The sequence below is a fragment of the Erinaceus europaeus genome, chromosome 7 (genome assembly GCF_950295315.1).
Source record: "Erinaceus europaeus chromosome 7, mEriEur2.1, whole genome shotgun sequence".
In the NCBI taxonomy this organism is placed as follows: Eukaryota; Metazoa; Chordata; class Mammalia; order Eulipotyphla; family Erinaceidae; genus Erinaceus; species Erinaceus europaeus.
Window position 1 is genome coordinate 88,139,287 of NC_080168.1, and position 13,292 is coordinate 88,152,578.

General features: G+C 38.5%; 1 protein-coding gene across 13 annotated transcripts in view; it reads left to right on the forward strand.

Moving 5' to 3' along the window:
- Positions 1 to 13,292, forward strand: part of SUPT20H (SPT20 homolog, SAGA complex component) — a 46,563-nt gene that overhangs the window by 11,843 nt on the left and 21,428 nt on the right. For 9 of the 13 annotated variants that reach the window (XR_009550769.1, XR_009550771.1, XR_009550770.1 and 6 more), the window contains exons 6-12: positions 126 to 255; positions 1,127 to 1,230; positions 5,258 to 5,374; positions 5,490 to 5,543; positions 6,054 to 6,193; positions 9,751 to 9,907; positions 10,244 to 10,300. Coding sequence is in view for 10 of the 13 variants with exons in the window: in XM_016189735.2 (XP_016045221.2) it covers positions 126 to 255; positions 1,127 to 1,230; positions 5,258 to 5,374; positions 5,490 to 5,543; positions 6,054 to 6,193; positions 9,751 to 9,907; positions 10,244 to 10,300 (759 nt within the window). In the remaining 3 variants the exon portion in view is untranslated. The remainder of the gene's footprint in view (positions 1 to 125; positions 256 to 1,126; positions 1,231 to 5,257; positions 5,375 to 5,489; positions 5,544 to 6,053; positions 6,194 to 9,750; positions 9,908 to 10,243; positions 10,301 to 13,292) is intronic. The other 4 variants (XM_060194912.1, XM_060194918.1, XM_060194917.1 and 1 more) reach the window with 1 other exon arrangement.

Here is a 13,292-nt window from a genome sequence, read left to right on the forward strand (position 1 = left end):
ATATAGTTAGAATTGTAATGTGAAAATACAACCAAAAGATTAATTCAGGTATGACTTGTTAAATTGTAGTGCTATCTGTTAAGGCTATATTGAATAATTTTCATAAACTCTGCCTCTCTTTAAAGCAGAAATTAAGAAGAAATGTGAACTTGTTAGAGAAGCTCGTTATGCAAGAGACATTGTCATGCCTAGTGGTCAACCTATACCCAGGAAATGAGGGCTATTCTCTGATGCTCAGGGGAAAGAATGGATCAGGTAAGAAATTTTAGAAAGCAGAAATCCAGAATTCTTTTTTGCAAGGCAAGATGTGCTGCACTTTAGAAGTAGTTTCTCATCTGCTAAATGGTTAGGTGATCTGTCGTTCAGTCCAGTGGTAACTTAACACAAAATTTTGGTTCCAGATTTTCCTATCTAATGTTTCGTTAGAATATTAAAAATTACTTCTAATATCATTAGCTTTCCTAAATACGCATTTGAGAATCACTGAGAATGAGATAGATCTTTGGAGTTAAATTATAAGACAGTGTTTAAGGGTGTGTTTTTCTTTAACATTTTCTTTTTTAAGATTTTATTTATTTATTAATGAGAAAGATAGGAGGAGAGAGAGAAAGAACCAGACATCACTCTGGTACATGTGCTGCCGGGGATTGAACTCAGGACCTCATGCTTGAGAGTCCAGTGCTTTATCCACTGCGCCACCTCCCGGACCACTCTTTTAACATTTTCAGTATACTGAGTCTGGACCTTCAAAACTTAGCAACATGACTGCATTTGGAATAAATTTCATATGTTGAGATTTTGTTTTTATTAATGTGACATAAATTAAAATTTCAAAATATAAATGTTATCACATTTCACAAAAGAGACATAATAAAAGTTTGATATAGTGATGACATTGAGTTTTACAAGGATTTTGCGTCAATCACTTGTAAAATGTAGCATGGTTTTCTATAGCATACTAGATATTTTTCTCCTTATCTGAGTTGTGTAGTTCAGCATGTTTTTTTAGCATGTAAAGTCATTATTTTTATTAAAGCTTAAAGAAAGAAATCTCATTTTAATTACATACCTAGACTCTTCAGTTAGCATGATCATTTTCAGAAGCTCTTTTTTATTATTATTGAAGATTCTGAGACCATTCGACTGCCTTATGAAGAAGGGGAATTGCTTGAATACTTGGACGCAGAAGAATTACCTCCTATTTTGGTTGATCTTCTAGAAAAATCTCAGGTACACATTTTTTTTTTTCAGATACACATTTTTTTCTCTAAGATAGCCTTAAGTTGTTAACTGTGTAGTCTGTGACGACTTATATTTGTGTTCTTGTTAATACTTAGAATTTATTATAAGATAGAGGTCTGTGGAAATTGCCTTATTGAGATGTTTTAGACTGTATGGAAATACACAGATTTAGGTGATTCTTCAAAAGTTGTGACAACTAGTTACCCATTCAAAATCTTCCTATACCTACCACTAAGAAACTATGATTAAAAAAAAAATTATGATAAAAATTACTTCCTTGGTTGACCGCCAGCCTTAACCTCCATACCTGTGTGTTTTACTGAGGAAAAGAAGCCATCAGATAGAAATTCCCCTTCCCTTCTAGCCCCTGTTATCCGGCAACATCATGTCTTTGCCCACAGTTTTTGCCCTTTTACCTGTTAACTTAGATGATGTCTGATATTCCTAAGGCATCCTCTCTATAATTCTGGTTCTCCCCCAATCCCTGTGTAGTACTTGCAACTGTAGTCTCCCACTCTTCTGTTAACCTGTTTCTCTCTTAAGATAGAGAAAAGCAGTCTTAGAAGAGTTGCAGTGGAAAAAGCTTTGGTCTCTCAAGTGTATGGTCTCAAGTTTGAGCTCAAGCATCACACGATAGTTCTGTTTCTCCCTTTTCCTCTCCTCTCCTCTTATTAGTAAATCTTTTTAAGAGGAAAGAATGTAAACATTATACTTTCAATTAAAAAAGAATCCTCTCTTGACCCTATGCCCTTATCCAGCATCTGTTCTGTAATTCTGCTCTTTTATAGCCAAATTATACAACAACTCAAAAAGTTGTCTATATCGTCTTTTTCCTCATATCCCATTCTTTCACTACCAACTTCTATTAGGACAGCTCTGTTCTACAGAAGCCACTCAGTTACCACAGAACTTCATGGCACAGAGTAAATTGTTTACTTCCCTGTTTTCATTTTGTTGTTCTTGCCAGGTGCACCAATCTGGACCTATTTTTTTCTCAAGTATAGAGAGGGATACAGAAATAGAGGGAGAGGGAAAGAGGCCACAACATCAAAGCCTCCCTCAGCGTGATGGGGGCTGAGTTCAAACCTGGGTGAGCATGCTAGCAAAGCAGGTGCTTTCCTAAGTTAGCTGTCATACCAACCTTTCTGTTCTCATCATAATTGGTCTTGTAGAAAAGTTCAGTACAGAAGACTACTTCCTTCCTGAAACATCCTTCTTTATCTTATTTAATTTATTCATTTTTGGATAGTGACAAAGAGAAACTGAAAATGAAGGGGAAGATAGGGAGAAAAGAGAGGATGGGGAGGAGAGAGAGACTTGCAACACTACTTGTGAAGCTTCCCCCCTGCAGATGGGAACTGGAGGTTTAAACACAGATGCTTGTGCACTGTAATGTGCACTCTTCTAAGTGTAGCACCACTTTACTCAGTGAAACAACCTCACTTAGGCTTTCAAGATAACACATTTCTTAGGTTTTCCTAACCCCTCTCTTTTAATTTTTTTTTCTGTCATCTGTCCCAAACCTAGCTTCTTTTTTTTAAACTTTTATTTATTTTATTTGATAGGACAGAGAGAAACTTAGAGGGGAGGGGGAGAGACGGACACCTAGGAAACTTGCGCCCTGCAAGTGGAGAGTGGGAACTTGAACCCAGGTCCTTAGGCACTGTAATGTATGATTTAACCAGGTGCACCACCACCTGGCCCCCTTCTTTATTCTTCAGTAAGACTCTCTTTGTATGCTCTGAGTTTCATGAAGTAAAAAATAACATTTAATCCCTTCTGTCCCTCACAGTGACTATTTCACCAAGGCCCAAGCTAACAATATTTACTAAGATACACAATAGATTCCTCAAACTTAACAGAAACAGAACTTTTAAATTTATCCCTAAATCAGTTCAGTCACCAGTGTTTCTAGTCTAATAAATGATCCTATTCTTTCACATTCAATCCAACAGCAAGTGTCAGCTATACTGTCAAAATATATGTGGTGATTACTTCTAATTTTCATTACATTCCTGAACACTCTGCTTTCATTCTAGAATCTTAAAAATCAATTCTTTGTAGACAGCAAGATTAAGCTCATAAAACTAAAATGGAAAAAAAAATTTACTCCTAGATTTTTTTTTTAATATTTATTTCCTTTTTGTCTCCCTTGTTGTTTCCATTGTTATTGTAGTTATTAATGTTGTTGATGTTGTTGTTGGATAGGACAGAGAAATGGAGAGAGGAGGGGAAGACAGAGAGGGGGAGAGAAAGATGGATACCTGCAGACCTGCTTCACCATCTGTGAAGTGACTCCTCTGCAGGTGGGGAGCTGGGGGCTCAAACCGGGATTCTTAATGCCCGTCCTTGCGCTTTGCGCCATGTGCAGCTACTGCCTGACTCCCACTCTTAGATTCTTATACAAAAAAGTATTCTGGGGCTGGTGAGATGGCATAATGGTTATGCAAAAAACTCTCATGCCTGAGGCTCCAAGCTCTAAGGTTCAATCCCTAGCACCACCATAAGCCAGAGCTGAGCAGTGCTCTCATGTCATTCCCTCTCTCTTTATCTTTCTCTCTGCATCTCTCTCATTGAAATAAATTAAACAATTTTTTTCAGTTTTTTTCCCTATTGTTACCTTTGTTGTTTATTGTTGTTATTGTTGTTATTGCTGCCGTTGTTGGAGAGGACAGAAAGAGATAGGGAAGACAGGGGGAACAGAGAAAGACGGACACCTGCAGACCTGCTTCACCGCCTGTGAAGCGCACCCCCTGAAGGTGGGGAGCTGGGGGGCTTGAATAATTAGTTGCCTTTTTTAATCTAATTCATATAAACTATCTTCTTAAAATTTTAGCAGTGTAAATTTTACAACTTCAAATTTTGTAGGAGTTGTCTCCAATAGCTGAAACTCAGGCAGAGTGGATTAACAATTTATAATAGTGCCAAGGTTAGCAAAAAATGACAATAAGTCAGTGAATGACTGCATCAGTTTTTGTTCCTTTGTTTTCACCATAGCACTGCTCAGCTCCAGCTCTGGTAGTGCAGGGGATTGAACCTGGGACCTTAGAGCCTCAGACAAGAGAGTCTGTTTGCATAATCATGCTCGCTCGCTCTCTCTCTCTCTCTCGCTCTCTCTCTCTCCCTCCCTCCCCCCCCCCAGTTTTTATTTATAAAAAGGAAACACTAGAAAACCATAGGATAAGAGGGGTACAACTCCATAATTCCCACCACCAGAACTCCATATCCCATCCCCTGCCCTGATAGCTTTCCTATTCTTTGTTCCTCTGGGAGCATGGACCCAGGATCATTCTGGGGTGCAGAAGGTGCAAGGTCTGGCTTCTGTAATTGCTTCCCCACTGAACATGGGCATTGGCAGTTCCATCCATACTCCGAGCCTGTCTCTCTCTTTCCTCAGTGGTGTAAGCTCTGGGGAAGTGGAGCTCCAGGACACATTGGTGGGGTCGTCTGCCCAGGGAAGTCTGGTTGGCATCATGGTAGCATCTGGAACCTGATAGCTAAAAAAATAGTTAACATATAAAGCCAAACAAATTGTTGGCTAACCATGAAGCTAAAGGCTGGAATATTGCAGATGAAGATTTGGGGGGTTTCCTTTTTGGAGGTAGCTAGAAGGCCTATTTAGTTATATTCCAAAGGGCCCATGACTAGTTTTTTCCTGAGCCTGACATCTGGAGAGTCTGTTTGCATAATCATTATGCTGTTTCTTCTATACTTGACTGCAACAAAATTTAATAATACTACTGTGAGTCTATAAAATGCCAAAAAGTCCACCTTTAAACAAATTAAAATTGTCCTTGTTGCCAGTTTCACCAGTGTGGTGACTCATTGTTATAAACCTAGTCAGTTCTTTATGTGAAGCTCACATATTGGTAAATCTTCCAAGGAAGTCCATCTAAAGGTATGTGAGTGACTAGAAATATTACATTACAATATAAAGCATCTGAAACATTCATTAGAAGCTCACTTATGTGAGCTTTTGAAAAATTACATTTACTTAAATATTTTCACTCAACAGGTTAATATTTTTCATTGTGGATGTGTCATAGCAGAAATACGTGACTACAGGCAGTCTAGTAATATGAAATCTCCTGGTTACCAAAGTAGACACATCCTTTTACGTCCAACAATGCAGGTAAGGAAAGTTTAAGTATTACTTTAGGAGTGATTTTCCTTGCAATTTTATTAAATGTCTTCTTATATCTGTATACCTGTACATTCGTGTGTTTTTCTAATTTTATTTCTTCTAGACTTTAATCTGTGATGTGCATTCAATAACAAGTGATAACCATAAATGGACCCAGGTTAGTTTTGTGGTGGTGGTTGTTTTTATCCTAAACAAGTATATATGATAATAGTACTTGCCATCAGTTTAATGAACACATATTTTCTGCTCATAATTTTATTCATAAGTAAGTTTTGGGGTTTCTTCGTGAGCGTAGAAAACAGTGGCCTCTTCATAAGTGCATTATCATCCATCAAGATCTTTCAGTCTCTATGGGGCCAGAGTATTTTATCCATTTTGCTCAACATTTTATCCCCAACCATAGAATAATCTAACCCACAGTTGGTGCCCAGTTGAATTTTTTTTTAATTCAATTGACAAGCAATCTTACAATTTGACCAGTTTGTACACTGTACAAATGATTAGCTTTTCCACTAGTAGTTTCATGCTGTCAGGTCTCTAAAGTTACCATCTGAAGTATTGTATTTTACTGTAGTCCTTAGCAGAGTTTAAAGTAATATTTCTAGTTTGATACATAAAACTTGAAGATCTCATGTCTAATATTGACATATGCTCTTACATGTTTCAGGAAGACAAACTTTTGCTTGAGAGCCAATTAATCCTAGCCACAGCTGAGCCACTATGTCTTGATCCTTCTATAGCAGTAACTTGCACTGTGAACAGACTGCTTTATAACAAGCAAAAGATGAATACACGACCAATGAAAAGGTATAGTCGACTTTGGTGAATAAAAGTGCTCTTTGTTCCTATACATAGGATTTAAATTTAACAATTGGTGTGTGTGTTAAGGTGTCCTTTGCTTTGTATTAAAGCATGTGCTACATTTTTTTAAAGAATAAACTCGAGAGTCGGGTGGTAGTGCAGCCAGCGGGTTAAGCGCACGCCACGCGAAGCACAAGCACCAGCATAAGGATCCTGGTTCGAGCCCCCGGCTCCCCACCTGCAGGAGAGTCTCTTCACAGGTGGTGAAGCAGGTCTGCAGGTGTCTTATCTTTCCCCTTCTCTGTCTTCTCTCCATTTCTCTCTGTCCTATCCAACAATGTCGACAACAATATCAACAATGATAATAACTACAATAATAAAGCAACAAGGGCAACAAAAGGGAATAAATAAATCTTAAAAAAATAAAAAAGAATAAACTCTGGAGGACTGGGCGTTAGTGCAGTGGGTTAAGCACACATAGAGTGAAATGCAAGGACTGGCATAAGGATCCCAGTTTCAGCACCCAGTGCCCCACCTGCAGGGGGGTCTCTTCACAAGTGCTGAAGCAGGTCTGCAGGTGTCTTTCTCTCCTTCTCTGTCTTATCCAACAACAGCAATAACAACAGGGGCAGCAAAATGGAAAAAAATGGCCTGTAGGAGCAGTGGATTCGTGGTGCAGGCACAGAGCCCCAGCGATAACCCTGGAGACAAAAAAAAAAAAAAGAGTAAACTGTAAGACTGTCAAAAAGGGTGAGAGCTGAGAAGACATAAGTACAAAAGAAAGAAGTCTTCTAACTTTTAAAAACCAGTGACCTGGGGAGTCAGGTGGTAGTGCGGCAGGTTAAGCGCAGGTGGCGCAAAGCGTAAGGACCAGTGTAAAGATCCCGGTTCGAGTGCCCGGCTCTCTACCTGCAGGGGAGTCACTTCAAAGGCGGTGAAGCAGGTCTGCAGGTGTCTAACTTTCTCTCTCCCCTCTCTGTCTTCCCCTCCTCTCTCCATTTCTCTGTCCTGTCTAACAACAGTGTCAATAACAGCAACAATAATAACTACAACAATAAAACAAGGGCAACAAAAGGGAATAAAATATTTTTTATAAAATTTAAAAATAATAAAATAATTTTTTGGGGGGGAACCAGTAACCAGTTTGTTAGCATTACCTTTAAAGAAACAATTCATAGGGGCCAGGTAGCGGTGCATCTGGTTGAGCACACCTGTTACCATGCGAAAAGACCCAGGTTTGAGCCCCTAATCCCCACCTGCATGGGGGAAGCTTCACAAATGGTGACGCATAGATAGCTACAGGTGTCTCTGTCTCTCTTATCTCCCCTTCCCTTCTCAATTTCTATGTGACCTATCAAAATAATGATAAATAAATATACAGAAAAAAAGAAAGAAAGAATTCATGGAGCCAGACAGTGATACACCTGTTAGAGCGCACGTGTCTCAGTGCACAGGAACCCAGGTTCAACCCACTGCTCCCCACCTGCAATGGGGTAAGCTTCAAGACTGGTGCACAATGCTTTAGCTCTCTTTTTGCCCTCCAACCCACCTCTTACCCCCTTCATTTTCTGTCTGTATACAAAATAAATAAAAGATAAACAATTCAAAATTTGTTTTTCAGATTTGGAGAAATAAGTTTTAGATGGCAATTTATAACTAAATGCCATTATATAAGATCATCACTTGTCTCTACTTAATGAAAGAATGCTTATTAATTGGCCTGCAGTCATAGTGGATTCATCATTAAGCATTCATAATGGCTTTGAGTTACCCACTTGGATCTTTATAATGTGTGAAAGTATCCAAAAAAGGACTAGGAAGGTATCATGATGGTTATGCAAAAAGTTTTCATGTTTGAGGCACTGAGAACCTAAGTTTAATCCCTATTATCACTATTAAGCCAGAGCTGAGCAGTGTTCTGTCTAATCTATCTTTTTTCTCTTTATCTTTCTCATTAAAATAAATAAAATGTTTTCTTTTAAAAAAAAAAAAAGGACTCAAAAAACGAATAATTTCTAAATTCTCTGATTTACTTGAGGAAAATGTTTTTGGAAATAGTGAAATAAGTCCATAGAGTCTTTTCAGCAGTTTTATAAGATGTATGTGTCCATCTACATATGTTCATGCTCACTGCCAGAACCTCATCTCCTTGATTTCTGAGAGTAACTGCTACCTAACTTGTTTTTCTGCCTCCATTTTTACCTCTAGGTCTGTGCACCACCAGCAGTCTTTTAAAAACCTCAAAGCAGATCATGGCACCACTTGTATAATTTGTCTTAAAAGTGTGTGACATTCTTCATATCAGATCTGAAAATGTATACAAAATCCTTACCTTGCTCCCCATCTCCTCTATTGTGTAGACTATGGTGCTGTGTTTCTATTTTGAAAATGAGTAAAATTTGTATCTCTGTCTTTTTTTTTTAATTTATTATTTTTTTTATTTATAAAAAGGAGCATTGACAAAACCATAGGATAAGAGGGATACAACTCCACACAATTCCCACCACCAGATCTCTGTATCCCATCCCCTCCCCTGATAGCTTTCCTATTCTTTAACCCTCAGAGAGGATGGACCCAAGGTCATTGTGGGATGCAGAAGGTAGGAGGTCTGGCTTCTGTAATTGCTTCCCCGCTGAACATGGGCGTTGACAGCTTGATCCATACTCCCAGCCTGCCTCTCTCTTTCCCTAACAGGGTGGGGCTCTGGGGAAGCGGAACTCTAGGACACATTTGTGGGGTTGTCTGTCTTCTGTCTCTGTCTTCTTAAGTTCTTTCCTGCTTCAAATATTCATTTCCTAATCTTTACATAGATGATCCCTTATCATTCCAGCCTTAGCCCTAGCCCGCAAAACATTTTTTTGTGAATTTTTCTGTTACCTAGTGTTTCCATATATTATTTGTCAAAATAACCTGATTTTCTCTTACTGCTTATTAAAAAAATTTACCGACCAGTCAACGCCCATGTTCAGCAGGGAAGCAATTACAGAATCAGACCTTCTACCTTCTGCAGCCCACAATGACCCTGGGTCCATGCTTCCAGAGGGATAGAGAATGGGAAAGCTATCAGGGGAGGGGGTGGGATACGGAGATTGGGTGGTGGGAATTGTACCTCTCCTACCCTATGGTTTTGTTAATTAATTGTTTCTTAAATAAAAAAGAAAAAAATTAAAATATGTATTTATATATTTATTCCCTTTTGCCCTTGTTTTATTATAGTTATTGTTGTTGTTGTTATTGATGTTGTCATTGTTGAATATGACAGAAATAGAGGAGGGGAAGACAGAGGGGCCAGGTGGGAAGCCAGGGGCTTGAACTGGGATCCTTACGCTGGTCCTTGTACTTCGTGCCACATATGCTTAACCCACTGCGCTGCCGCCTAACTCCCTTACTGCTTATTTCTATTCAAAAAATCTAACCTGTTTACTTATGAATGTCTCTCCCTGTGGACTTTCAGTTCTTCTATAGAAGGAGTTTTATCTTACTAGTTTTTATTTTACCAGTATTTAGGACATTGCTTGGTGGTAATGTGTAGATATTTCTAATTTTTTTCCCTAATTTTTCAGGTGTTTCAAGAGGTATTCCAGGTCCTCTCTGAATCGACAACAGGATCTCTCTAATTGCCCACCTCCTCCTCAGCTAAAATTACTTGACTTCTTACAAAAAAGAAAGGAAAGGAAAGCAGGTCAACATTATGACCTCAAAATTTCTAAAGCAGGAAACGTAAGTATATATATATATATTTTTTTATATGCATGTATATCTTTATTTTCACAGATAATTTTCCTCTTGAAACATTTTCATCTCAAAACTAGAGTTCCAAAGCTCAGAACTGGATCACTTGGCCCTTTCTCTTCTTATCTTCTCCCAGTTCAAAATGCTTGCATATCTTAATGGCCAGCATCCTCTTGGACCTGCAGTTGGGTTCAACACATTCAAGCCTAAGGACAATCTTCTTTATGGTTTTCAGCTCCAGCAATAACCCTGGAGGCAAAAAAAAAAAAATTCATGCTCTGTTTTGAGTTTTCAATTTGTTAATACTTTTTATTAAATTTTCAGTGTGTAGATATGTGGAAACGGAGTCCCTGCACTTTGGCTGTACCCTCCGAAGTAGATGTAAGTCAGCTCATTAACTGAACTTGTTTTCATATAAGGTTCCTAAGTTTAACCTAGTAGTAGCTTGTGCTTTGAGGAAGTAAAAAAAAAAAATCATAATGATTTCACAAAATAATGATTTTTCAGTCACCTGCTCATTTTAAAGGTGATGGTAATGTTGATTTGTGGAGCTAATGAGAGAGACAAACCAGAGCACCACTTAGTTCTGGCATATGATGGTGCTGTAGATTGAATCTTTGGATCTCTGGGGCATCTATGAAAGTCCTCTGCTAAACTATCTCTTGGGCCCCAACTACTCATTTTTAAAACCTAAATACTTTCAAATTAACTAGCAAGAACGTAAACTCTTAATGTAACCAAAGAATTTCACAATATAGGAAAAGATGGTAAATATTACGAAATATGCATTAGGTGCCATGGGTTATTTTCATATTTCATCATGATTTCCCAATTGTGCTTTATCTTGTGGTTAATTTTAAAAATCAATAATAATGGAGCAATGACTTAAAGTAGGGGTCTTGGGGTTTTTTGCTGTTGTTTTTATCTATGATACAGATGAACTATAAGTTATCAAAACACAGAAATCTTCTGATGGAAGGTCTTATTTAAAGAGAGAGATAGTGAGTGAGCAAGTGAAAGATCTCAAATGATCACCAGAGCATCACTCTGGGAATAAATCACAATACCTTTAGGTAACACGTACTCCTAGAGAGACATAGCTTTAAAAGAGTTATTTAAAGCAAATACCAGCAGATCGGATTTAACTCTGAAGGCAAGCTAAATATCTAAAACTGCTCCCTAAGTTTTACACAAAAATCATTTAAGTCATTACGTTACATATTCTACTTCAACCAGTTTAGTTTAGGGTCTAAGAACATCCTAGGTTACATAGTCCTTTCTATGTAGTAAGGGCCTAATACAAACTTTTTTTTAATTTATTTTTTATTTTTTAATGTTTTACATTCAACAGTAAATACAATAGTTTGTACATGCATAACATTCCCCAGTTTCCCATTTAACAATACAACCCCCACTATGTCATTTATCATCCTTCATGGACCTGTATTCTCCCCACCCACCCACCCACCCCAGAGTCTTACTTGGGTGCAATACGCCAATTCCATTTCAGGTTCGACTTGTGTTTTCTTTTCTAATCTTGTTTTTCAACTTCTGCCTGAGAGTGAGATCATCCCATATTCATCCTTCTGTTTCTGACTTATTTCACTCAACATGATTTTTTCAAGGTCCATCCAAGATCGGCTGAAAACGGTGAAGTCACCATCTTTTACAGCAGAGTAGTATTCCATTGTGTATGTAGACCACAACTTGCTCAGCCACTCATCTGTTGTTGGACACCTGGGTTGCTTCCAGGTTTTGGCTATTACAAATTGTGCTGCCAAGAACATATGTGTACACAGATCTTTTTGGATGGATGTGTTGAGTTCCTTAGGATATATCCCCAGGAGAGGAATTGCAGGGTCATAGGGTAGGTCCATTTCTAGCCTTCTGAGAGTTCTCCAGCTGTTCTCCACAGAGGTTGGACCAATTTACATTCCCACCAGCAGTGCAGGAGGGTTCCTTTGACCCCACACCCTCTCCAGCATTTGCTGCTGTTACCTTTTCTGATAATACAAACTTTTAAAGTCTGACTCAGTCGGAAGAATGATCTACCTGCTAAACATAGATTTCAAATCCACTATATTAAGTCAATTCTTCAGAGAATCTAAATTTATCACTTGCCCAGATGAGTCTTAATTATTCATCTTCCACCCCTTTTTTTATTTAAGAGTAAGGAGAAAGGACCAGAGCATCATTCTGGTAGGTAAGATACTAGGGATTTTAACTCAGGACCTCATACTTGAGTGTCACAATACTTTGTCCACTGCACCACCTTCCAGGCCACTAGTCTTAGTTATGCTTAAAGTGAGGTAGGTTTACATAAATTAGTAGCAGATACATGTATTATATAACCCAAATTTGACTAAAAAGTGGGAAAGGTTCACAAAAAATGTTATCTGCTTTAATATAACTTCCCCATGAGAATTGTGTAGAAATGTACCCCTCTTATCCTATGGTCTTGTAAATATTTCCACTTTATAAATAAATAATAAAAATGTTTAAAAAATGAGAGTAGCAATAAAAAATATGTAAATAAATAATTTCTCCATGAAAACCCCTGTTCCATTAAAAGCTTAGTTAAGGGGACCTGGTCATGGTTCCTGGCTGAGTGCACAAGTTACTATATGCAGGGACCAAGGTTCAAGCCCCTGCACCACCCCTTCCCATAGGAGGAAAGCATCACAAGCTGTGAAGAAGTACAGTTGGTGTCTCTCTGTCTCTCCATATTTCTCCCCTCACTTTCTGTCCTGTCAAAAAAGAGAAAGAAAAAAAATAAAGGAGGTGGAATGGGAAATGGCTACCAGGACTAGTGGATTCATCATAACCCTGGTGGCAATAAAAAAAAAAAAGGATTTTTTTTTTTTTTTTTTTTTTTCCCTCCTCCAGGGTTATTGCTGGGCTCGGTGCCTGCACCATGAATCCACTGCTCCTGGAGGCCATTTTTTCCCCCTTTTGTTGCCCTTGTTGTAGCTTCGTTGTGGCTATTATTATTGCCCTTGTTGACGCAATTCGTTGTTGGATAGGACAGAGAAATGGAGAGAGGAGGGGAAGACAGAGAAGGGGAGAGAAAGATAGACACCTGCAGACCTGCTTCACCGCCTGTGAAGCGACTCCCCTGCAGGTGGGGAGCCGGGGCTCGAACCGGGATCCTTACACCGGTCCCTGCGCTTTGCGCCACATGCGCTTAACCCACTGCGCCACCGCCCGACCCCCGGATTTTTTTTTTTTTTTTTTTAAAGCTGAGTTAAAAGAAAAGTTCTTAGTTCTGGTTATCTCTGGCATTTTAATTTTCTGAAAGGACAAAGGTGATATTAACTCATAGAATAAAAAGAAGTGACTTCCGAAAAAACATCACGGAGTTTATTGTATTTGT